Source organism: Silurus meridionalis, chromosome 1 (genome assembly GCF_014805685.1).
Source record: "Silurus meridionalis isolate SWU-2019-XX chromosome 1, ASM1480568v1, whole genome shotgun sequence".
NCBI classification, from domain to species: Eukaryota; Metazoa; Chordata; class Actinopteri; order Siluriformes; family Siluridae; genus Silurus; species Silurus meridionalis.
In genome coordinates this window covers 19,036,220-19,063,181 of record NC_060884.1, presented here as the reverse complement: position 1 = coordinate 19,063,181, position 26,962 = coordinate 19,036,220, and the positions used below count along the sequence as shown (strand labels likewise).

Below are 26,962 nucleotides of genomic sequence, written 5' to 3'. Positions count from 1 at the left end.
AATACACATAAAAATACATACCATCTGAATACATGTCCAAAATGTTCACTTTTTTAAGTACAGCACAAAGTATTTTAGGCAACTAGGAGGTTTTAAAGTCCTTCCAGCCCTACTCACATTAAGTATGCTCTCATCAGGTCCCTCAGGTGCCACACTCAAATCCCCTTAAGGTAAACTGCACTTCAACCCATCTAACACGTCAGACTCTAGAGAATTAGAATTATGCAAGGAACGAGAAACTTCAGACAATCTCTCCTTAGATGAAAGTGCTGGAACAAGCAATGAATAACCCAGCCAACATTTTCATGTGAGCCCCATGCAGGTCTCTTGGGCCCTGCATGGGCAACCCAAATAGGGCCCAGAGAAATTTGTCCATCAGCTCCACATGGGCCCCATGTGTGTTTGCCCAGAGGGGCCAATGATGGGGCCATGGTGGGCTTTAAGTGGGACCCGTATAGGTGTTCTTCATATGGGCTCATTTGGGTCCAAATAGGTGTTAAAAATGGGGCCAAAGTGGGCAACAAAAAGGACCCTTATGGGGCCCACATGACCCAATCATGGGCCAACCCACAAATGGCCCCTTTATGGGGTTGTGGTACCACAGTGGGTGAGATTTGGGTCCCATTTATTAATTTCCTCATTGATTTCTGTGGGTGAACTTAATGTGCTACTATGGAAAATCCACTGTCAAACCATTTCAAACCTCAGTTACAATGTAAAACTGTGCCTGACCAAACAAAGAACTAATATTAGTTGATTGTATGTGCTGCTATATGTTTAAAATTACACGGTTGAGTATTTGAACTGTGAAAAATAAATGACTTCAACTCAGAATGTGTAAATCACATTTAATTCAAATTAATTAAAGTAAACAAGAAACAGGAATAACAGAATTACTGAGTAAAATAGTTTACTGGTGGGTCTATGCAGATTCCTCAGCTGCACACCTACAAAACAGTAAAGAAAGAGAAGACAGAAAAGGCAATTTAGTAAATTTTAAAATACTACTATTCACAGCAGCATCTAAAAAAACATGCATCAATATAATTAAGACATATCCTAGAATCTCATCAGTGAATTGTTCCCACCTCTGCCTCGCACAGTAATAACTTATGAATCCAAAACTTATGAAATGTAACAATTAAAATATTAACCTTGCGTCTGAACTTGACTCTTAAACTAATATTTGGCCATTGCCAAAAGCCAGTGATTAGAACAATGATTCTGATCAGCTGAAAGATGTAAGTCACACCTCAGATCAAGGTGGCCCAGAAAGTTCAACGCACTGCAACTGAAGAAAACATATGCAAATAGAAAAAACACCAGCAAATTAAGAAAACATCACAGTGCTTTTACTGTTTCACCGTCCTATCACGAGGACACTATATGGAGAAAACACGGTTGAAAATGGTTTGAAAAGTCGTTATTGACACATTTTAATAGACAATTTCCTAGTTATTTGCCAATCGTTAAGAATTTTCAGTTTCCACAGGTGTTTATCTCTGAGGTAAACCAGTTCAATCTCGACACTTATTATTGTAATATCGGGCCTGTAACTTTAATTACCCCAAATCTTTCAGAAGTATACATTAAATAAAAGCAACAGTAAAATGTGATTAATTTAAAACAAAAGATCATTTCTTACCGTGACAGAGATGTCAGGTTATCGTGCTCCAGTGGTAGTGAGTGACGACCGTTTCTTCAGAATCAGAAGGCGGGAGCACAGGAGCCAATGGGAGGCGCTGTGAGCTGCACAACCGAATTATTTTTATTTTATTTTTTTTAACTAAAGGTCATACTATGTTATTGTTAATATGTAACATTTAGATAAACAAAATGGGCAACCTAACTGGGGCCCACAACCGTGACTAAGCTGGGGCCCACATTCAGCCCATTAAAGTGCCCACTCTGACCCCATGCCCATATGATGCCCATATAACCCAGATAAAACCCATGTGGGGCCCACATGGACATGTTTGCTGGGAAGGTCTCAGTCTATTGTAATGCACAACCTGTTTAAGTCCAGTGTGCTCATGATCCTGTATGTCAGTCCTGACTCTCCACCAGACTCTAAGACTTGTACAACCTTCAAAGGTCCTTTCAAGTGAGGTACCAGCTTCGTGCTGCTTTCCACAGGATTATGGAGCCACACCCTGGCACCGACTGCATAAGGCTGATGTCTGAGTCCTGAATCATGATATAATTTCTGGCGATTAAAGCTACTTCACTGTACATTGTTTTTTGTCAAGTAAAGTGGAAACGAATGCAGCATGAGATGTTAAATGTTGTTCTGGTTAAGTGCACATGTGGCATGCAACAAGTCAGTGGGCATCCTTAGTTCTTGTCCATTAACCAAAAAGAATGGTGAAAACTTGGTGCTAGGGGGAGGTGAAGAATTGTATGCAAACACCACCTTTTTGATGTAATCGTCCTACTGACCACCACATGGCAACAGTATCTTAGCTATTTGATCAGTCAACGTTCTGGTAAAACGCTCCACCATTCCGTCTGATGCTGTGATTTTCTTTATATTCAGCAAACGACAGTGGGTCAAGACCACATCTGATTCAAAAAGTCTGCTCAAAAATTATTTAAAAAAATAAAAAATTATTAATGAGCAGACAAACTGCCGTTTGTTATTGGCAGTTCCAAAATGATCATCTGGACTCTCTCAAAGGGTTGCATTTTTGGGGACCCACCCATGGGTGCTTGATGAACAGTGACAGGCTTACGATAAGTTTAGCATGCAGTACATTGTCTTTATGTCCTTAAACCTAGATGGCCAGTAGCAAAAGCGCTTTCCCTGTTTCCACACCCATTCCGGAGAAAAATTATCAGCAGTTGGGGCCCAGTGAAGCTGAAAACTATGTCATGTTTAAGAACATGAGGGACCACCATCTGAGCAGCAGGGTCATCTGTGAGAGGACAAGAAACCAAGTGACACGACAGTCTATTTATAATGGAATTTACATAAAATGTGAGATGTACAGTACCTGCCAGCTGTCTTCTAGGAGACCTTCGTGAACGCGCCACCCATCGCCGTACTGTGCCAATATCTGGATGGTTCTGCTGCATAGTAACAATATCTGCTGCATTAATGACTAATCAGACAGGCCATTTCATTGTCCGCACTGAAGGACGAGGCAGAAACAGCCACATTCCCAGCCCCCTCAGTGGTCTTAAAGGAACAAGACACGTCATTATAAGATTGTGCAGTATTCACCCCGTCAACTTATTATTTCAGCTACTATCTCACAGTCCTTTTAATCTGATGTCACCGGGTGACAAGACAGCACATCAGCATTTTTATGCTGAGTTTCCTTTTTGTGCACCATGACCTAATTTTGCGGGTCCGACTCCAAAAGCCATCTAGCCCTTCTGCCCCTGGGATCAGGCCGAGGAGCAGTTCAGAATCAATATTTGTCTAATAACATGACAAAACATTAAAAATGTAAATAAAATACAACCTTCTCACCAGAGATGCAGACTCATAATTTGCAGCGATCCTCAGAGGCTGTAATCCAGTGGTACCGCTCGTATTCACTGTTTTGGAAGTGGAGAACAAACCCTTTCCTGGGCTGAGACAAGCTAGCTAGCGGGGTTGGCCGACCTCCTCACGATGTCTAGCTTTTCTGGAAAATAGATTTTTAAGTATGACCAAATTAATTTCTCTTCATAAAAATGTCTAACTCAGATGTATCCATGAGTGCAGTGCTACACACGTGTTTTGCCAGTCGAACTTGTAACAGTAACAGTTTCCTTCTGACTAACCAATCAGAGGACGGAAAATGCTGACGCTATTCCGAGCCAGCTAGCTGGCCCTGTGAGGCGAATATAAAATCTGATCAGAGCTATTTCTTAAGGAGACTATAGTAAAAGGGCCAGCAGTATTGACTTTGAAGGCCCTGGTCAGATTAGATTGACATGGCAGCACATAGAGGCTAAAATCTGATTGGACAAAAAAATCTAACATTCACATACACATACTGGAAGAAGTGTAGCCAAGAGAAACTCTACAAAATGAAGAAAATAAACTGTTGGGAATAAATTAATAGAATTCCATGAAACAAATATTAGAATTTAGGTTTTAAATGTAGGTCAGTACTTCTGATAGCCAGAGAAGGCTTTGCTGGCCCTGACCGCCCACCACTGTTTGAGGGAAATTGTGGAACTGGCCAATTTCAGACCTTCTGTGTTTCTGGGGTCAGTTTGGAGATCTTTCTCTGAACATGACCCCAAAATACTGCATGATCCCTTGCCAGGTGGGAATTAATCTGTTACAATTAAATGGAATGAAATCCTGTGTTAATGAATACAGCACCAGGTGAGACTTAGTTAGAAAGACAAATCCAAAAAAAAATAAGGAGAAGGTCAGTAACAGTGCACCAGTCTCAATGAGGCAGGTCTATTGGGGTTAAAGAGTCACAGTAGTAGATGTGTATTAGAATTTGGCATATAGATTCTAGAAGACATTTTATATTAAACCGCTAAATAAAACATTTTGTAAAGAGTCTTTTTATTTTTTTTTAAATATATATTCTTGCCATTATGTAGGTCACAAATTGCTCATTAGGGACCCACACCCAGAAAGCTGCTGACAATGTTTGTTGAAAACAAAAGCACTACAAAATTAAGATCTAACTGAACTGAAGTCAGTTTAAATTTGCTCTGAGTGCCTACCTACAAATTGTCCTTGTCATGCACATTTATCAATGTCCCGTGTTAATCATGACAAGTCTGTAATTCATGTAGCTATTGGACGTCTTCCAGATATTGTGACTAGCTCAGCTACATCGTCGCCAGCTAATAAAGTCCTGAACTTGGCATTGTACTCAGATGAGAAGGCAGCTGGGGATGATGTTTTCCCAACCTAATCATAACACTTAATTGTGCTTCAGATTCATTGCTAAGAAAAAATATCAAGCAGTTACTCATCTATAAAAAGCAAGAGCAATGTATAAATATTATTGCCTGAAATAACTAGCTTGCTAGCTTGGCTGTACATTGAGTTAAAGAGAAAAAAAATACACTCAAAGAAAAAGTAGAACAGAACAAGTCCATATACAAAACTCGTGTCCAGTGGTCCCTAGTTCTGAATTGAAATAAAGCTTGTTCTGTGGCACTAGAGGCAGACTTACAACATGGTGACTTACAACATGGCTTGCTGACTGTTTATTATCATCGAGGGAAATAACTAGCAAAATATTTATGTTTTCAAATATATGCATCAGGCAGTTTTTGTTGCAGAACATATATATATATATATATATATATATATATATATATATATATATATATATATATATATATATATATATTCATTATCTGACCTTAAAATCTTTTAAAAATAAATTTCTTATTGATAGTTTTTTGTTTAATTTATAATGTTTAATACTGGGTGAAGTCAAATTATAGTTTTTATTTATCGGTGCTTCAATATGTGAATTTCTATGTATGTATGTATGTATGTATGTATGAATGTATGTATGTATGTATGTATGTATGTATGCATCTATCTATCTATCTATCTATCTATCTATCTATCTATCTATCTATCTATCTATCTATCTATCTATCTATCTATCTATCTATCTATCTATCTATCTATCTATCTATCTATCTATCTATCTATCTATCTATCTATCTATCTGGTCTAGGGTCTTTGGTTCAATGCTGAGCTTAGTATTCTGTCTCCCATTTCCCATAAACACACAGTGAAGAGAATTTGCTATAATCCCTAAGTCTGATTCAGTGTATATTTCTATATTGTATGTATAAATGTATGTACATTATGAATTGATGGATGGATGGATGGATGGATGGATGGATGGATGGAGGGATGGAGGATTGGATGAACAGATGAACAAACTTGTGATTTTTGAAAGACCGCTGTTCATGGGGAATATAAGGAAATGTTATTTTAAGAAAAGCATTATTTATGTATTCTTATTTCATATTTTATATTATTACTGATATGTTTTCTATCTAGAGCTGATAGTGGAAGCGTGGCTGGTGGGTCAAAAGGAGAGACGGATCTGCAGCATCAGCGCTTGTGTCTGACATTACACCTGTAGCTCTACGGGAGAGTAGCAGCCAAGAGAAGTGAATATCAATATTGTGTCATATAATGCCCTGGGTTTGTGTGTTGGACATAGTACATAAATCACGCTGCCTTGTGGTAGATAGATTATTGGAAACCTGTGATGTTTTGTGTGTTCGAGAGACTTTTTTACCTAAATAGGACTTGGAAAGATTGAACTCCTTACATTTTATGTGGTGGGAAATCTACCACTGATTTGAGTGCTTGAATTGTTCATGGGAGAATGGCACCAAAAGTTAGATCAGCTAGTTAAGGTGGTTAGACTGGATGTAGACTAGGCTATAGGAATTTATTTCAGTAATGGTGGCAAAAAGTACATAATTCTGAACATTTATGGACCCTATAAGAGTTTTCAGAATAAAGATGAATAACTTTTAACAGTTTAATAACAGTTTTTCTTAGTTGCTTTGGAGTGTTTCTCAGATTAGAAATTACATTCTCAAAACTCCTTGTTCAACCTCCACATCATTTAGTCATTTGTGCACATCATAAAAACATTTCTTGTTGCTTTGATCAAATTGCAAATGCTTTAGTACATTTATTTATTCGATTGTGTACAATTGTCTGCTGTTTCCTACATTATCAGTTGTTTATGTCATGTTGATTTAAATGTTATACTAGTTTTACCTAAATAGTCTTAACCCCTAAAACAAATAGAGTTTACTGCATCAGATGATGATGATCAACTAGTTCTCTAAAACAGGTCAAAGGTGAATCTTGTAAACCTTCAATTGGAGAGTGTATACAGACAAAGCAAAACAAAAAAATACAATTTTTGAAAATGGATGAACAACTAAGAAACTAACAAACACGTGTATAGTACAGTAAAAGTCTAAATCCTGTCCGATCTCTTGCAATCAAAATAAATCAAATATGCAATCAAATAAATGAATTTGTGCTGCTGGAATTCATATATACCATACAGAAGAAAATTCTAATATTGTGCATTTTTAATCATTGTAACCCAAACTATATTTTATATCAAGAAATACTAAAACTTTACAGAATCATACTGACAACACGACTAAGCATTTTGATTATCTAGTTTGTAAACAATGACAAAAGGACTTGTTATTCTGATGGCAATGATATGTGTTTATTGACACAAATACTTACTTTTGAGAGATGAACTAAGGATTTTGAGCAAAATACAGGCTTTTGCAAGAAAAACAATGTATTGTGCTGTTTGTACAAATTGTTTTGAGAATGCATTTACTGGCAAATCTTAAGGATGATTCCAAAGCAACTAAGAAAAACTGTTATAGAAATTTTAGATGACAGATAATGACAACTGGTTTAAACTTGTTGCATTCAATGACTTATGCAATAAGATGATGCTGAGATGTTTTATGGTTAAGACTATTCAGTATAATATATTTTGTTTAATACTACAAAAACAACTGATAATGTAGGTAACATTAGACAAATTGATTAAATGAATGTACCAAAGCAATTGTGATTTGATGAAAAGCAACAAGAAATATTCTTATGATGAGCACAATTGACTAAATAATGTGGAGGTTAAACAAGTAGTTTTGAAAATTAAATTTCTGATCTGAGAAACGCTCCAAAGTTGCTGTAAGAGGAATGAAACACAATGAGGGCTCACTGCAAAATAATAATTCATAAGATTTTTTGGAAAAAAATTAAAAAATTATAATAATTGTAAAACATCTTTGCCAACAAATATTAATAGGGTATGCGGAGCAGGGAACATAACTTAGCTGTGGAAAAAACATTACTATGAGCTCTTTAATTGTGGTAAAAAAATAACTCCTTTGTAGTGGGTCATATTGAAAATAATGATGATGTGTGATTTTCACTAGAGGTTTGTAATGCAATTATGAGGTTAAAAGAAAACAATGCATGTGGTATGGATATTCTGCTGAGCATTTAAAATTTGCGAATAGAAAACTCTGTCCTCTGCTTGCTATTTGTTTTACTGGGTTTTTAGTTCATGGCATTTTACCTGATTCTATCTTATCTGTTATATTAGTGCCTATTATCAAAGATATAGCTGGGAAAAGAAATAGTATGGATAGTTAGCCACCTATAGCCTTGGCCAGTTATGTATCCAAGTTGGAAAAGTTTGTTTGACCTCTGATAACCAGTTTGGATTTAAATCTAAAATTGGATGTGTGTATTTTTGCTCAAAAGGAGAATTTTAGATTTTTATATAAGTAAAAATTCCACAATTTGTATGTGTTTTATTGATGCATCTAAAGCCTTTGATAGTGTAAATCATGAAAATTATTTTGTAAGCTACACGACAGAAGCGGCGAAATGTCCAGTGTTACCTGTTTTTTTTTTATTTTTCTCAGTTAAATGTTGTGTAATTGACAGGTTTTATTTTTAATCATATTTATTTTTTTGCTTTTTATGCTTTATGATTATATATGATTATAAAAAAGAAAGAAAGAAATAAAGAAAGACAACAGCTTGCCACTGGGACAGTACCCTTAAAAGGACATCTTTGTACCTTATTTACCCCAAAAATGTATAGTTGTACATTAAGGTACACATTGGTACACTAAGGTAGTAATGTGTACCTTTTTGAGTATAAAGTACAAAGATATCCTTATAATGGACATTATGGAGTATATTGTTTATATATTTCAAATTGTATTTTGTGCATGCACAGTACATGGCATACAGTAATGGATACTTGCACATTCAAATAATACTTCATTTTGTTCTATTCTAAAGTCCATGTTTCAGGAATAAAACAAGTAATTCAAACAAACTATTAAAAGAAAATATGTATTGAACTCAACTGACAAACATGTCAAGACCCTATATCAATTATACAATTAGATGAAATAAAAATTTAGTGTCATTTCCTTTAAGCTTCCTGGCTGGTTTGTTTAAAAGTAGTAGCTTTTTACACAGTGTTAAAGCTAACATTTATCTCAATATATAAAGCTACTTAAAACTGCCAAAAGTGTTTCTGCGACGTTCCTTCCCATCTATAAAAGAGTTTAAGGAAAATACACAGAAAAAAGTGAATGTACTAGGGCGTGTGATGATGACGTGACAAGTAAGTGACTGATTGCCATGGATATGTGAACGTCATGTATAGACTATCTTGTCTCTTTAAATCACTCTGCATTTATATACATTGCTCCATTAAAACCCCAACATGTCGTGAACACAACTCTCCACTAAAAAAGTGAGGGGGACAAATTGACTTTTTATAAAATGTGCGTGGGACATAACCCCTGCATCCCCCGTGTAATCTACGCCCCTATGTACTGTATAGAGCATACTGTACACTTATGTATACTGCCTATTTATAAAAGCATTACAGAAGAAGAAGCATGCAGAAACTTAAGGTAGCATATAATGATGGAAAGATGGTGTTGCTTAAGGTGCCATGATGGAGTAGTGCAAGTCAGATGTTTGCCAGCGTTGGTGTGCCAACCTGCTCTGCTGTGTTATGTAATCTCATGTACAGATGTAATGTATGTGTAGGTTATTAGAGTCTGTAAACAGTAGTCTGTATGAAAATACATAATATTGTGGATTATTGGGGGTTTTTTTTGGTTGTTTGTTTTTCTGCTTATTGTTTTTCTGCTTGTTGTATTGTTTGTTTCGTGTTTTGTCCTTAAATAAAAGTTTAAGTAATTATCAAAATGTTTTTCTTCTGTTGACAAACTTTTCATCAATTTGGACAATTGTTGCAAATAAATATATTTATGCCATTTATATAATTTACGTTAGTTTTTACAACTACACAACTACACACTGGCTCATAAGCAATGCTCGTGCGTTATTTGCATACACGCGGAACCTTTTATACTAAACTCATGTTTCTGGTCGGCGCGCAGCTGGTGCTCGGGAGATATTGCCACAGCATTAATAATCCCCAATGGTTAGATATGGCAAGGTCCGATATTCTGAAAACCCTGCTATATACAGTCAACACTTTACTACAGCAGGAAAAATACAAAGCAGTTCTTGCTGTGCTTAAAGGATTCAGAAATGGCGCGGTGTGAGTGTGTTCTCTTTTTTTTCGGAACAGTTGTGTTATTTATGACTTGCACACAAGTTCCCTGACACATTTTAACAGCTTCATAAATTGTTTGGGTACGTCTAGATAAATCATACTATCGATTAGTAATAATAAAAAACCCACTGTTTTTTTCTTCCCATATAGTGACTCGCACACCGACCGTGCTAATTCACTGAACTGACAAATGGGACACAGGTCACTGTAACTGACCCATTCGTTTGAGTCTGAAAGAGACACTGCGCATGTGTCAGTACATTATCACTGACTGTGCTCAAAATGACTGCTGTCATAACAATACATCTCACACACGTCTGGTTTTAATTCCTTTTTTTAAATTCAAGTTTACATTGTTATATGTACTATATGTACCATGGGTGTAAGCACTGTTTTACTGGTCCATTCAGTGCAAAACAATGCTAAGCTTATTATTCTAATATTAATTATAGATCTGCTCTTGGTTGAGGTTTGATATGCATATCATAAATATGCAAACTTTTATTGTCAATTTAAACATAAACAGTTGGTGCGGTACACAGTGAAAAGAAAAAAACAAACAATGTTCACCCCAGGGCCACATAAAAACAACACAGAAATTCATGATTTAGCACAAAACTAACTTAAAATGATGCAGACCTACACATAGGACTAGATTTATGACAATTTATGACAAAGGCCTAATGGTGTTGCTGGTATTTAAACTCAAGATGTTCTGATCAAAAGTTCAACGTCATAAACACCGAGCTACCACTTCCAGTTAAAGGGCACATAAGCAAATGTGTTTGGCAGCTTTATGTACTAATGTGATCTAATGTTGCTAGGTTAATACTAATACTACTAGGTTGAGAGTTTTTCCAAAATAGAGAAAACAACTGAGAACTTGTCACTGTCTGTATGTTATTCATTTATCTTAAATTGTATTACAGGTACGGTGCCAAGATCCGGGCTCCGCATGCACTGGTGATGACATTTCTTTTTCGAAGTGGCAGGTAAAGCAGGCTACTATATATATATATATATATATATATATATATATATATATATATATATATATATATATATATATACACAACTTTATCATACAGTTACTTATTTTGTATGCTTTGGTTTTTTTTTTTGCATTCTAGCCTTCAATCCAAGCTAAAAGCAATAGCCCAGGCCACATATACACACTCAAGGAACCTAGCCTACTTTGTATTTTCCTATAAAGGACTGTTGGCTCTTCAGAAGTATATTCAGGGAAAGAGTCTTCAGTCTCATTCATTCTTGGCTGCCTGTCTCGGAGGTTGGCTGGTATTTGGGGACAATAACAATATCAATAGCCAGGTACGTTTTGTACTTTACATATCAATAGGTGTGCATATCTGATGTGAAATAAATTTTTGTATAATGTTGGAAATGTTTGTATAATGCACAAGGTTTTTGTTGGTACTTTAATCAGTATGGGCTCATAAACTGATCTGATGCAGTGATACTATTATCTTCTGTTTTCTAGATAAACATGTACCTGCTATCTAGAATTCTTTTTGCCTTAAGTCGGCTGGCTGTAGAAAAGGGCTACATCCCCAAGCCCAAAAGAGACCCCTTCCCACTGTTTGCCATGCTGGTGTGGGGCATCGTCCTATGGCTATTTGAGTACCATCCTCACACCCTGCAGCCCTCACTCCAGTCCTCCATGACCTACCTCTACCACGACAGTAACACATGGCATGACTTCTCTGACTTTCTCATATACAACAAACCACAGGTTTAAACTTGTAAAACATTGATCTTTATTAAACCACAGCTAATGATGGTGGTCTGATTAATTGAATGAGTCAGTCACCAGTGACTGTTCTAGGTTATGGCATTTTATTTTGGAATATTAACCATTATATCTGCACTTTTATATAATTTCCTGTTTGTAATTTTAAATGAACATATGATAAAATGTACATTTGATTTTTTTTTACTTTTTGCACATTTGTGTTCAAAAAGGGAACAACAGTTGGCAAACTGAATAAGAAAAAAAGATTGAAACTTTGCTATTAATTTATAATAATGTACTTTAAATACCTATTTATAGTTATAGTTAACAATTGTCTTTCTTTAATTTAGGAGAATGTCAAAGGTCCTTTTTTGAACTACATGTAATATCTTTTGCAACAATGACTGCAAACAGTACTTTTTTTGTCAGTCCATGTCACTCATGTCCTATCACTTATGCATAATTACTTTTAGTTTATGACCTATTTTCTGAATATTCCATAACATTAAAAAAAAAACTAATTACATTTAGAAGGTACTGATAAGCAGCTAACACAAATGGTGTTTGAAATAATGGTTAATGATTAAAGACACATCAGTTTGAAATGGCTTTGTTTTGTAGTAGTGCTTTGCATGACCACATTTGTGGAGCAGCAAGACTCTGAAGATTGGGCTTCTGTTTTTATCTTGAAGCATGGAGTAAACACACTTTTTTGTCCAGTTGTCTTTAAATGCTGTTAGTTGTTTGTTTGTTTTAAGCAAGCAATATCCTTACTTCACTAATCAAAGCAGAAAGAGATAAATAAAATGCAAAGGTCGTGAAAATCTCTGTGGTTCTTTCACTGCTTAGCTGCCACCCCATCCCTCAATTCACTGATTGTTATTTCCAGCTATCATTCAATACTATATATATACTATATATCTGTTTGCATATTTCACAGGACTTCTAAATATTGTGTTTACAAAGAGCTGATTCCTTAACTTCAACTGATCATAAATGCAATCATGTGCTTTTCACACAAGTGAAATAACAAAGCACCCAAATGTTTAGTTATCTAAGAATGTCCGAAGATCCTTTAGATTTTTTTTTATTTATCATGAAACTTGTGCACAAACGCGCTAATGATTTAGGCAAATACAACTCAAAAGAGTGAAATGTGTCTTGCGTTTTGTTCATCACACACATTTCTATGCATTTGTTGCTTATGCCACTAGAGGTCACTAGAGGTTTGGGAGTGCTGCTGCCAAGTTGGTTTACGTTTTGTTTGCGGCATTTAGCAGACTTATCCAGAGCAACGTACAAACGTGCTTTGAGTCTCTAGTAATGAATAAATCTACACTGGTACGCCAGCTTCTCCCATTAGGGGTCCCCACAGCAGATCTCCTGTCTCTATACCCCCTGTCCTCTAAATCTGCCTCTTTAAAACCAACTACCTGCATGTTTCCCCTCATAACATCCACAAACCTCCTCCTTCCTGATGGCGCCATCCTCAGCATTCTCCTACCGATATACCCCATGTCCCTTCTCTGCACATGTCCAAACCATCTCCTTCGTGCCTCCCTCATCTTGTCTCCAAAATGTCCAACATGCACTGTCCCTCTAATAAACACATTTCTAATCCTGTCCATCCTCATCACTCCCAACAAAAACCTCAACATCTTCAGCTCTGCTACCTCCAGCTCCACCTCCTGTCTTTTACTCAATGTCACTGTCTCTAAACTATACAACATTACAGGTCTCACCACAGTCCTATAAACTTTCCCTTTCATTCTTGCAGATACTCTTCTATCAACAATCACTCCTGCCACTCTTCTCCACCCACTCCACCCTGCCTGCACTCTTGTCTTCACTTATCTAACACACTCTCCATTACTTTGCACTGTTGACCCCAGGTACCTGAACTCATCCACCACTTTTCCACCTCTTCTCCCTGCAACCACACCACTCCACTGCCCGCACTCTTATTCACACACAGCATAAACAGCAGCTACGCTAATTTCTCTCCACTGCTTCTCTTTCTCTCCCCATCCCGGGGCATCCTGAGGTTTGGCCAGCTCCAGTCACGTCCCACCTCATGAAGATTATGGACCTTTAAAGAAGTAGATGCCGAACTCGCAAACATCCCGAACCATCTAGGGACGTACCAGTGCCAATTGAATCCCACTACGTGTGGAATTTTGACATTGGACCTCCTGAAGTGTTTAAAGGCTCTGGCATGGAGCATCAATATAAATATATATATATATATATATATATATATATATATATATATATATATATATATATATATATATATATATATATCAGAGGCGATTTCTTTAAGACTGCAAGGAAGCTCGGCTTCCTTATAATGTCACAAAATTAATGGTCAAATATGTACTATTGTATTAACATTTTATTGACTAAAAATGCGTTAGAAAACGTTCATCTCAAAGACGAGTTCGTTCAGAATCAGTTACATATAGCAGGTCGGCTGACTCGATTTCCTTCTCATACATTCCCGCAGCGTCACAGTGCATTTCCTATTGAAGCCCAGCGTCCATTGACTTCAATGGGGCTGCTTTGAACGGTTTTTTTCAGCGCTTCGAAACTAGACGGTCATTGGATAAACGCTGCGATTATGTCCCGCCCACGGACGCTCAGCGTCTCTGGGAGTGAATGGGGAGTGGGCTGGCCCGGACTCCGAGCTTCTGCGTGATGATTGGAGGGTCTGTCGAAAGACTGCATCTCCTTTTGACTGACAGCGATTCTGTACTATAAGGAATCACTGAAGCTATTCGCGCTCAGTCCCATCGCGGATTTCTCAAGTTCAGTCGAAATAAAAACTGCTGCAACCTATTTCTTTGATATTTGCTTGGCGAAATTGCTTGATTTTCATCATACATTTCACACAATTATACACCACATTCCTTGTTTCAGTTTTACAGAGTTTAATATATTTTTTTTAGATCGTTCATTCATTCATTCATTCCTTCATTCATTCATTCATTCATTCATATAACGTTATTCTGCAGGTGTAGAAAGGAGCTTCTCCTGTTTAAAGCGACTCAAGTCCTACACCCGAAACACAATGGGCCAAGGCCGTTTAAGCAGCCTAGCTCTGCTGGCCATTGAGAGGACACTGGTCAAGTCACTTGAAAAGACTCCTAGTTGGTACGACAGGGTCACAGACCATTTTCTTGAAAAGGAACGTAGGGCAGAATTTACTTTTAAATAAATAGACAATTTTATGATGTAGGCCGAAAATGAGCTTCCCCTCTCTGACAGACCAGTAGCCGCCACTGATATATATATATATATATATATATATATATATATATATATATATATATATATATATATATATATACAAAACTAATAAAAAATGTTGTTACCTAATGAATGTGTCCAGGCTGAAGATCCACGTATAGAACACAAGCAGAGAAAAGATGATGATCATGAATGTGTCTGTTCTCAGTCATGTTCTCATCACTGACTCCCTCTGTCTCATCCACGTTAACCCCAAACTTCTTACTGCCTTCTGCCTGCTGATTCTTATCTTCATAAAGAGTGAGAGTCAGGACTTTATACACCAGCGGATTGAAAAAGACGCGCAGTAACAGGAAATCGGTTGTTCGGCTGAAATCGGCGCGCAGTGAAATTAAAAAATATATATTTCACCAAATCAATGGATTAAAACTAAAGTAACGAGCCCGTTTTAAAAATGTAAGAAGTACAAATTACAGATATCTGTGTAAAAATGTAATGAGTAAAAGTAAAAAGTTGTCTGAAAAATAAATAGTGGAGTAAAGTACTGATACCAAAAAAATCTACTTAAGTACAGTAACTTCCCACCTCTGAAGACAACACAAGACAAGACAAAACATGAGATAGCGCCGACTAGTAAACCTACTGTATACTCTGAATATAAAGTACTGTACAAGGAGAACTGTAAAAACTATCCCCGGGAGTGAATATAAACAGACACAGTGTAGTGCAAAAAACAGCAGCAGTCAAGAGGTGCAAAAGACAGCATGTAAACAGTATAGTGTAACAGTATAGTGTAATAAGAAACAGTCAAAGGTGCAAAAAACAACATGTAAACGGTATAAGAGTCAAAGGTGCAAAAAACAGCATGTAAACAGTGTAGTACGGTAGAGTATAAATAATAATAAATAAATGGGCTGAGATGAGTAATGAGTGTGTGTCCAGTGTTAAGTCCAGGTTCTGATTACAACTGAGAAACCCTGGGGCACAGCAGTTCAACGAGGATGGGGCTGTCATTCTGGAACAGGTTTTTTTGCCCTTTACTACCAGTGAAGAAAGATCTTACTAATACAGTATACAAAGACATTCTGGAGACACACACTTGATAAAGTCTGCATATTCACACGTACAGTAGACACGCCTCACAAACATACCTTACATATAAACACACCTCACATTTAGACACACATGCACATAACAGTTATCATTACTATTTCTTTTATTTGCACACTTTTTAGTCTTTAAAAACATCAAACAGCTTTATATTCCTCTCCTTTATAAATATATTTTTGTAGGTTTACTCACATATGAGAATTGGCAGCTGTCCATATACATAAACTGTATATTTTGCCCATATAGTGTAGTTAGAAAATTGTGGAAGTGCACACTAAATCTACTGTAAAGATGAAGTGGTGTGAAAAAAGAGTAATGATCTTAGCAGTGCACCCCTCAACCTTTTGATATGTCTTGAACTGTTGTCATGGTAACCAGTCAGCAATGTTCCAAGAGTGAGAGTGTGAAAAACGTCACGTAAACAGAAGTGAAAGGAGTAGAGAACAAGCCTGAGGTGTGCCATTTGAGTCATAACTCTTGTAGCTCATAACCAAACACACCTCCCTAAAGAGGTACACCCATGTCTTAGCCTGTACTACCAGGTAATGCCATGGTTACTATGATATAAAGTGCCAGTTCTATAGTAAAAGAACAACAACAAAACACACACAATGCTTAAAAATTCTGTTGATGTACTTTGTTTTATTACTTCTTTTAAGTACATATAGATTATTATAGATTTCTGAATGAAATTCCTTTTATTAAACACCATTTACCAGATTGTAGTTTTTGACTTAAAAAATGACGGGAAGAGCAATCCAAATCAAAACAGTATTTGATTTCAGTATATTTGACCACCCTTTGCCAAAGGAACAAGGTAGGTAGGTTTTTATCAAACATGTTAGAGAACTAACCACAGATCTTCTGTTGATGTAGGCTGACTACCTTCTGTCTCTTCATGTAATCACAGACAGACTCGTTCAGATCAGGGCTTTGTGGGAGCTAAACCATCACCTCAAGGACTCCTTGAGATTAATTAATATCTAATGATATTTGTGAATTGTAAGGTGCTATTGAATGAAATTAGTTCTGAAAAAAGAAAATCAGATATCTGAAAGATAACTGCAGCATGCCAAACGCAATGCATGACTTCAGCAATCAAAAGGGCGTTTCTGCTTGTCTGTACTCTATTCGCTGTACTATGTAGCAATTTGCATAAGAAATTCTTTCCATAGAAAGGAGTGGCATTTTGCTGGTTATATAAAGAAACGATGACTTTATGACAAACAGAGTCAAACAACAAGAACAGCACTAATGGAAGGTGAGCTTCTACTATTCTGTATATGAACATTTAATTGTATTTTGCTTTTGTCACATGATTTACATTTATGGCATTCATCATGATGCATTATACATTTATTATTTATGAGTTAAGATTATGCAATATAATATTTTTTAAAAAATCTTAAAAATGTTTTGAAAATCATAATCATATGTCTGTTTTTGATATTCTGTTGTTTATGTGTGAGCAGGTTTGAAACTTGTGCATGCTAGCCTGGAAGAAGCTCAGAACCATGTGTGGCACAAGACAGAAGGGCTAAAATCCTCTTCTCTCATAGTAAGGAGGGGGCAGAATTTTAGACTCACTCTGAGCTTTAACGGACCATATATGTCAAACAAACACGAACTTGTGCTGAAAATACAACTAGGTATGAATCTACATCTTTTGGCTTTATGACTTATCCTTATTGTAGTCCTGCTTCCTTCATCTTGCCATTCATACACTTTTTATGTTGATGTTACAATTTGGCCAAATTATATTTATACAGGAAAGACTGGGGGTTCCAAATATTGATTGATTATGAAACACCTATTTGACATTATTGATAATATTAGTGCCAAGCTTAATGATTTAGAGCTAATACCATTTAGCAATGAAATTAAGGTCCATTTATTACTTTCTATATATACAATTAGGGCTGTCAAAATTAAGGCGTTAGTAACGCATTAACACAAATTTATTTTAATCGCATTTAAGATGTGATTAATGCAGTGTGCATTTCTGTTTTTATTATTATTATATTATTATTTTTATTCAACATATACATAAATAAATATAAAAGAGGCAAAATTAAAACCTTTAACGCAACACATTTATAAGTTTGCCCGATTAATCCCGATTTAACCCATGACAATGATGCAAAAATAATGAGAATAAAGTACTCTTTCTCAAAGGTCTACCCTACTGTTCATAATTTTCTCAATCTATAGACTTCCCTGTTTTTTATTTTTCCCTGCAGACGGCCTTTACTGTGATGTTCCCATCACGTCCTCAAAAAACACATCTCAGTCCCAGTGGTCTGCCTACATTCAGCAGGGCAGGCTAGACCCCAGTACCCCTCACAATACTTCGGTGTGTGTGTACAGTCCGCCCACTGCTATAGTCGGAGTGTATCAGCTCCATCTGTTGGTCAAGTCTAGCTACGGGTCTTACAACTGCAAAATTGGAAAGTTCACCCTCCTCTGTAATCCTTGGTGTGCAGGTGAGTTTGAGATTTTTAAAGTTTTAAACATTTTATCCAATACATATGCGGTTGCACTACACAGTACACTGAACCATTCTGCTCCTACACAATAAAACCTTCCTGTTTCAAATCATAAGTTTATATAAGTTGCGGTTGCAGGGAGAAGAGGTGATGAAGGTGGAGAAGTTTAGGTACCTGGGTTCAACAGTGCAGAGTAATGGAGAGTGTGTTAGAGAAGTGAAGAAAAGAGTGCAGGCAGGGTGGAGTGGGTGGAGAAGAGTGGCAGGAGTGATTGGTGATAGAAGAGTATCTGCAAAAGTGAAAGGGAAAGTTTATATTACTGTGGTGAGACCTGTGATGTTGTATGGTTTAGAGACAGTGTCATTGAGTAAAAGACAGGAGGTGGAGCTGGAGGTAGCAGAGCTGAAGATGTTCATTGGGAGTGTTGAGGATGGACAGGATTATAAATGAGTTTATGAGAGGGACCGCGCATGTAGGCCGTTTTGGAGACAAGGTGAGGGAGGCTGAGATGGTTTGGACATGTGCAGAGGAGGGACTGCTGAGGATAAAGCCACCAGGAAGGAGGAAAAGAGGAAGACCAAGGAGGAGATTGATAGATGTGGTGAGGGAAGACATGCAGGTAGTTGGTTTGAAAGAGGCAGATGTAGAGAACAGGGCGGTATGGAGACGAATGATCCGCTGTGGCTACCCCTAATTGGAGAAGCCAAAAAAAGAAAAAGATCATAATTTTATATAAGTTGCGAACCTGCTTCAAGATACTTAACTTTGTGTGTGTGTGTGTGTGTGTGTGTGTGTGTGTGTGTGTGTGTGTGTGTGTGTGTGTGTGTGTGTGTGTGTGTGTGTGCATGTGTTTGTGTTTGTACTTTTTAGCTGATTCTGTTTACCTGCCTGAAGAAAATCAGAGGGAAGAGTATGTGAGAAATGACTTCGGCCTACTGTACCAGGGCACAGCCAAAAACATCATCTTCAGGCCATGGGGCTTTGATCTGGTGAGAGCAATCTCAGTGCGATTCTTTAAGGAATGATACAGAATAAGTTTGACCTTTGGAGATTTTCCAATGTACTCTATGTTTTTAAAAGAAACTTCACATTGATACTGATAGATCAATATAGAAGAAAATTGTATTCTATAACCAAATCACAATGTAATACCTGTGTGTGTGTGTGTGTGTGTGTGTGTGTGTGTGTATATGTATGTGTATATATATATATATATATATATATATATATATATATATATATATATATATATATATATATATATATATATATATATATATATATATATATTTAAATGCCACTAATTGTAACTAATGTAACTAATAACGTGCGATTAATGCAGGCATTTCTGTTTGACCATTTTCATTAAAAATATAAATAAAAATAATTAAATAAAATAATTATAAAAGAGGCGAAATTAAAACCTTCAACGCAACACACGTTTTCACATACATGTGCATCACAGACATAAAAAATATATGTATATAAAGTTTAAAATGCCTACTTTAAATAATTCACATCGAAAACTAATATTCTCTGATTATGTACTCCACATAAAAGTAAGAAGAGGTATAGTCTCTACGGTATCACCTCGTTAACCGTTTGCGTGGTAACATAGCAAAAGTTCAGTTTGTTGTCCTGACGATTTACGGAATTTAAAACACCATAATTACTTTAAGACATTTACAAGAATATTTTGTCTTCATGCTCAATGTTGACTCTGATTTTAACTAATAATAAACAATAATAATAAAGAAATTAAATACATTTGCATAAAACATCTATATTAGTCCATGGCCATTTTGATTAGAGTTTTAAAAACTTGAAAAGTATTCATTTAAGGTACATTTAGAACAGATAAAAATGTGAGTTTAAGTTGTGTCTAATTAAAATAAGATTGTGATTAATTAACTCATGACAATCGTGTGATTAATCACGATTAAATATTTTAATCTATTGACAGCCCTATAATATATGTGTGTGTGTGTTTGTGTGTGTGTGTGTGTGTGTGTGTGTGTGTGTGTGTGTGTGTGTGTGTGTGTGTGTGTGTGTGTGCGCAAAATATTAAAACATCTGGTCACATGGTAAAATTTTGGATTGTGAACTATATATAAAACTGAAATTGATGTCTTTATCACATTTTAAAGTGTGTTAATAATTACCCCTGAAAAACAGCATGCCTATCTCTTCATATATACTATAATTAATCTGTTTATGTAAAACATTACGGAACAATGTTAAAGAATTCTACATTTTTAGCAGAAATTAATTATTTCATTAATTGCCAGCATCATATATAACAGACTGTCTCATTTTTTGAGTTTATAATCTTTTCTACATTTAAGCACAGGCTTCATCGTCATCTCTTTGTTTCACTGATCTCTGTTGAACTGTCAGCTCCAAAAGACTCAAGCATGCAGCATTTGACCTAGATCAGAGCGCAGAAAGATATGATTTTCCAGCTCTGTGTAATTTAGACTAGGGAAAGAAGGGAAAAAGCAATATGGATGCCTCCATGTTTGTCTTTTGTTGGCAACAAACTAGACAGCTTATTGTGATGAGAGATGTTTACTTTTTCAAATAAAATAAATTCTCTACACAGCAATCTATATATTTAACAACTTAATATATTGTTTGATCTAAAGCAAATACTAAATCTATTTAAAGCAATTAACAAGTAATTAATTTATTACTATTGACATCTGTGTTGTGTTGATGTCAGTTGTTGAACTCAAAGAAATTAAGAGCTGAGGAGATCACTTTGAGTTCCTGAGAAGAAAACAATTCAGATACATGGAAGATTTTTTTTGTTTTTTCCTGGTCGGAGGTCAGGAATTACGAGTTACAGCCTGTAGTTATATGGTATTTAATTAATTCACTCACTAGTTCTGATTTTTTTGTGTGTCTTTTTATTAGGTCATATGTAATCATATTCAAATTTGTGTGCTGTCATCTGTAAATCTGTAAACTGTTCACTGTTTGATTATTAACTAACTTATTATGAATTTTTTCAGTATGAGAGTGGTATCCTGGAGATCTGTATGATGGTGTTGCAGGTGAGCAATGAACACAAGAAAAACTGGAAGAGCGATTATGTTAATCGATCTGACCCTGTTTACATCAGCAGAGTCGTCTCAGCTATGGTGAGCAACTTCTCACTGTCCTCTCCTTCCTCTCAATCCTGTGTCTCAGCTTCTTTCTTGTGTACTGATAGTGGGGTTGTTTTTGAGCAGATAAATAATAATGATGACTGTGGCGTGCTGCAAGGAAAGTGGTCAGAGGATTACAGCAGTGGCCTTAACCCATCAGAGTGGACAGACAGTGGAAGCATTCTGAAACAGTGGGCCAAATCTGGCTTCAGTCCTGTCAAATATGGACAGTGTTGGGTTTTTGCTGCTGTCATGTGCACAGGTACCGAGCAATACTGTATAAGCTTTCAGTGCTGATAATAAAGATGACAGGATTTTGCTTTTTAGAGAACAATGCATTCTTAAAAACTGTGTCTTAATTAGTATTGAGAGTCCTGGGAATCCCGACTCGAGTGGTCACCAACTATAACTCAGCTCATGACACTAATGGGAACCTGGTGATCGAGGAGTATTACACTGAGAAAGGAGAAAAACTGACTCAAAATCGTGACAGCATCTGGTGAGTTGTGTGTTAGTGGTGCTACTGGTGAAAACATTACTTACTTTTTTCTATGGGCAGTTAATATATAGCCTTATTATTATGATTTTATTTATTATAAAAGACTAAACTTGGAGACAGTGTTAACCCCAGTTATATCATCCTTGCAGGAACTTTCATGTGTGGGTGGAGTGTTGGATGAAGAGGGGAGATCTTGGAGCAGGATTTGATGGCTGGCAGGTGCTTGATCCCACTCCACAGGAGAGAAGTGGAGGTCAGTCAAATATTTTTAGCTGAAGCATATCCTGAATCTCTGGAATAATTTATATTCAGTAGGAGATATTTTTCGTACTGTACAGACTGGTATAGTGATTTAATTACATGAGTAATAAATGCTGAATTACCCATCCCATGTCCACTCCTATCACAGGAGTATACAGGTGTGGTCCTGCACCAGTAAAAGCCATTCGGGAGTGTCAGATCAACATGGACTATGATGTGCCATTTATCTATGCTGAAGTTAATGCTGATGTACGTGTTTGCATTGTGCGCCAAAAACAAGTATTAAGCTGCACCACTGAGACAGACAGAGTGGGTGTACTTATATGCACCAAGAGCCTGGGATCCAACCGACCAGAGGATATCACTTCTACCTACAAAAACAAAAAAGGTAAAAAAAAAAAAAGGGATGGGGGGGGAGGAGATGGGGGATGGGGGGGGGATGGGGGTTGCTTACAATTACATTTCCTTTAATTGTACTGTATTTCAAAATGGCTAATTATGTTTTCATTCATCAATGCAGCCCTACGGCCATCTCTCCGCACAGCAAGTCCAAGTAAGTCTATTCAGTATGTAAGACAATATTAACCAATGATATTTTATTTTATATTTTATATTCATGACAACATATACTAAAATTAATATTAAATTATATTAGGCCTTATTTAATATTGAATATTTTGCTTCTAACAACACCCACTGTAAATTCTGTCATTTAATGCTATTGTTTTTATGATACTAAAAATTACTGTTAATTTTTCATCAATGATATGGCTAATTGCTGTTTTTGATGTCTTTTTTTTTTTTTTTTTGTCTCCTTGTACATAGGATCAGTAAAAGGTCTTTCTTTAGAACTAAACCACATTAAAGCTCCTGTGGTTGGAGAAAATATCTGCTTCTCGGTCACTGTGACTAATCATAGCAGTGTTCTGAAGACAGTAAAAGAATATGTCAATGCTCAGGCAAAGAGCTATGACCGCAGTCCATCTGACACCTTCTGGGAGGCTGATAACATCATCCAGCTTGCTCCACATAAAAGTATGTGTTTATGCAAGTGTAAAATTAATTTGGGATGATTTCTAAAAATTTGAGCAGAATTGAATGTAATTTATGAGTATAATTTATCATTGTTTAAAAAGTCTAAATACTGTAGTTCAGTTTATCTGTAATAAGTTTAGAATGAGGATTTTGCAATAGTACCCAGGAAATCTGATGAAACTGTGTAATTTTGTAATATATTAATATTCTTTAATTATAATTAATCCATATTATCATGTTATCTATATTTTAATATATCTTTTCTGTTTCTTTTTTTCTCAGGTGAAGTGCTTCAGCACCAGATCCCATACAGTCAGTATTCAGCACTGGGGAATGAGCAGCTAATAAATCTGGCAGCAGTTGTAATAGATTTGGCCACTCAGGAGAGAGTATTGGCTTCTGAAGAGTTTAACATTACTAGCCCAATCATTAACATACAGGTAAGAGATCCAGGCTAAGAACATGCGGAGAGAAAAGAGGAAAAAAAAAAAAAAAATATATATATATATATATATATATATATATATATATATATATATATATATATATATAGAGAGAGAGAGAGAGAGAGAGAGAGAGAGAGAGAGAGAGAGAGAGAGAGAAAGAGAGGTACATAGATAGATAGATAGATAGATAGATAGATAGATAGATAGATAGATAGATAGATAGATAGATAAAGCACTGCACAAATCTGATTTTATAAACAAAATGGATTTAAAAATAAAGTTTATTCTATTAAACATTGTCAAACAGCATAAGAGTTAAGGTTAAATGTTTAATGTTTACTTGTAAAATTGTTGAAAGCCATGTTCACTTGTATTAATATCACGGTTGGTATTGTCCAGGTTGCAGATGAGGACACCATCATTGCCCACAGACCACAGGTTGCTATGGTGACATTCACCAATCCGTTCTCTGTGGCAGTGAAAGGCATGTTGACTGTAGCCGGTTCAGGCTTGCTGGAGGACAAAGTGCACATCAAGTAAGGGAAAAGCTTTACAGTTCATTCGCAGTTTACCGCAGTTCAATCTAACCTCATTCCCTTCCGCACTGATTACAACATGATTTCTAGAATGTGTTGCAATAATGAGATCATACCATGTCTTTGGAACAAGCAGGTGAAAGTGCTTTTCACCCCATTATCTGACTTTTAATATTGTAACAGTATAGTTTCAGAAGGTTGTACCTCAATCTTGTTTGAGTTAGTTAAGCTGGAATAGAAGCTAAAGCAGTACGAGTCAGCACAGTGCAATTTCATTAATGAGTCTGCGCTTTTTTTCTTTACTGGTCACACAGCAAAGAGAAAGAGCACCAAAAAAAAGCACTGTTCCAGTGTTTGAGGAATCTTGACGTCAAATTCCACCCACTAAATAACTAAACAGTACATGCCTAAACTGGGTGGGGTGACTTCTTGGTAACCTGGAAACTTTTTGTCTTATTATGTTCACTATTAGCTAAATTCTAGTCTTTCTACAGGGGAGATTTGTGAACTACTGTCTGTACAGTATGTAATGTAGATAAGCAGATCAAGCAGGATACTTGTACTGAACAGAGTTCATGTATTGTGTGTATGTATGTACACAGAATCATGTAAAAGAAAGCATAAATGGTGCATTCTACATGTAATAACTTTTAAACCTTGTGTATTCTGTGTCTGTGTGTATGATCTCTGCCAGTTACCTGTGTATTGATTTTCTTCCAAAACTGGAAGAACTATATCTACCAAATTGTAAATAATTATATTATGGACACTGATATAGTAAGTATACTTATGTATAGTAAGTTCGGTGAGTTCATGTCTAAGCTGTCTTTCTCTTCTTCCCTGCTACAGTGTGGCACTTCTGCAGCCCAGGGAGACCATGAACACAATGGTACAATTTACACCAAAAATAGTAGGAGTGAAAATGCTGCATGCAAGCTTGAGCTTGGATATCAACTGCATCGTTATCCGTGGCTTCAGAACCATTACGGCCCGACCAGCATGAAAGGGAAAATCAAGAACCAAGTAGTAGAGTCACCGATTGTAAGATGGTCATCTAATGGAATTGTAACTATACATTACGAAACTAACAAGAAATTGTGCAGCTGTGAAATTGTATTGTTTCATATTTATTTATTTATTTATTTGTTGCCATGTATTATTTTCACTTTACTGATAATGAACTGATGTAAGTGTATCTATTGCCAGCATTAGTTAAACTATTATTTCAGCTTTGTGTCACATTTATATTTTGTTGTTGGTTGATATTTAATCCTAATAAATTACCATTTTTTTATTCTCTGTGTCTCTATAATATTACTCAATGGCCAGAAACAGACATACAAATAAAAATGTAATACACAACTAATACAAAAATACCTTTTTCAAATCCTCTTTAATTACCCATAACTAAAAAAAACCTAACACTTCTGCTGTTCTTTACTTAAACAATGTTGTACTTTACTTAAACAATAGAAAATAGTTTATAGAAAGATTGGGCCTTTAGACAGCATTGTTTCTTTATTAACCAGCACAGTCCAATAAACACAAGCGTACACACTGAACTGAATTTATAAAGTACATGAACCTACATGCACCTACCTACAAAACTCTTGCCCAAATACATAACCAAGTCTAATTTTATTAGCTGCCATGTTTAGAAAGCTAAAGTATCATTATTAAGATAAGGTCATCACTAGACCATTGCAGGTTAACAACTGTAGAATAATGGTCAATGATATACAAGCAATATGAGTAGATTTCACTGTTTGTAGTCTGGGCTCTGGTGTTTTGGTTCTGGACACCTTAACACATGTATGCATATCTGGATCAAGGTTTGAGGATAACAACATATTTTTATTTGCCCTGCCATTAAATTACATCCTATCCAGGGTGCATTCCCGCTTTGCTCTGGTCGATCTGCTCCAGATTTGACATAAATCTGTGTCTGAGCAGTAACTGAAAATAAATGAAGGAATGACTGTTTGAAGCAGCAGATCATTATTAACAGCATATTGACCCTGTTAGTTCTTTAACCATTGTGGAAAATAAATTCAAGATTGTGAGAATGGGAGCTGTAAGAATTAACCGCTTTACCCACAGTCTCAGCCAAATTCCCCCCCTACTCTCTAAGGTAATGCTTTTGTGTGTGTGTGTGTGTGTGTGTGTGTGTGTGTGTGTGTGTGTGTGTGTTATGTTCTGTTGGCAAGAGATGCAGCTATTATTGATTGGTAGCCGGATAATGAAAAGAGCACAGTTCAGTGCACATTGCAGTTTCTTTCCCTTCCTTCACTAAATCTGTCACATTCCCTTATGCCATGAACTAGATAGTCACTGA

At 36.2% G+C, this 26,962-nt stretch overlaps 2 protein-coding genes and 1 long non-coding RNA gene across 3 annotated transcripts; 2 read left to right on the top strand and 1 right to left on the bottom strand.

Moving 5' to 3' along the window:
• Nucleotides 1-831: 831 nt before the first annotated feature.
• Nucleotides 832-3,535, bottom strand: LOC124389429. Its single transcript, XR_006926584.1, has 4 exons — nucleotides 3,476-3,535; nucleotides 2,994-3,178; nucleotides 1,646-2,915; nucleotides 832-947 (listed from the first exon to the last, which is right to left on the bottom strand). It is a non-coding gene; the product is annotated as an uncharacterized LOC124389429 (long non-coding RNA).
• A 6,386-nt stretch (nucleotides 3,536-9,921) lies between these two features.
• On the top strand, nucleotides 9,922-12,680 carry pxmp4 (peroxisomal membrane protein 4). Its single transcript, XM_046854142.1, has 4 exons — nucleotides 9,922-10,091; nucleotides 11,036-11,098; nucleotides 11,237-11,435; nucleotides 11,605-12,680. Exons 1-4 carry the CDS (start codon nucleotides 9,979-9,981, stop codon nucleotides 11,860-11,862), a joined length of 633 nt encoding a protein of 210 aa, XP_046710098.1. The 5' UTR covers nucleotides 9,922-9,978; the 3' UTR covers nucleotides 11,863-12,680.
• A 4,710-nt stretch (nucleotides 12,681-17,390) lies between these two features.
• Nucleotides 17,391-25,907, top strand: tgm5l (transglutaminase 5, like). The gene is made up of 14 exons (XM_046861450.1): nucleotides 17,391-17,476; nucleotides 17,688-17,864; nucleotides 18,456-18,698; nucleotides 19,572-19,690; nucleotides 21,716-21,844; nucleotides 21,935-22,112; nucleotides 22,214-22,349; nucleotides 22,499-22,602; nucleotides 22,759-22,998; nucleotides 23,131-23,163; nucleotides 23,436-23,645; nucleotides 23,928-24,085; nucleotides 24,491-24,627; nucleotides 25,477-25,907. Exons 1-14 carry the CDS (start codon nucleotides 17,470-17,472, stop codon nucleotides 25,628-25,630), a joined length of 2,025 nt encoding a protein of 674 aa, XP_046717406.1. The 5' UTR covers nucleotides 17,391-17,469; the 3' UTR covers nucleotides 25,631-25,907.
• The last annotated feature ends 1,055 nt before the right edge of the window (nucleotides 25,908-26,962 follow it).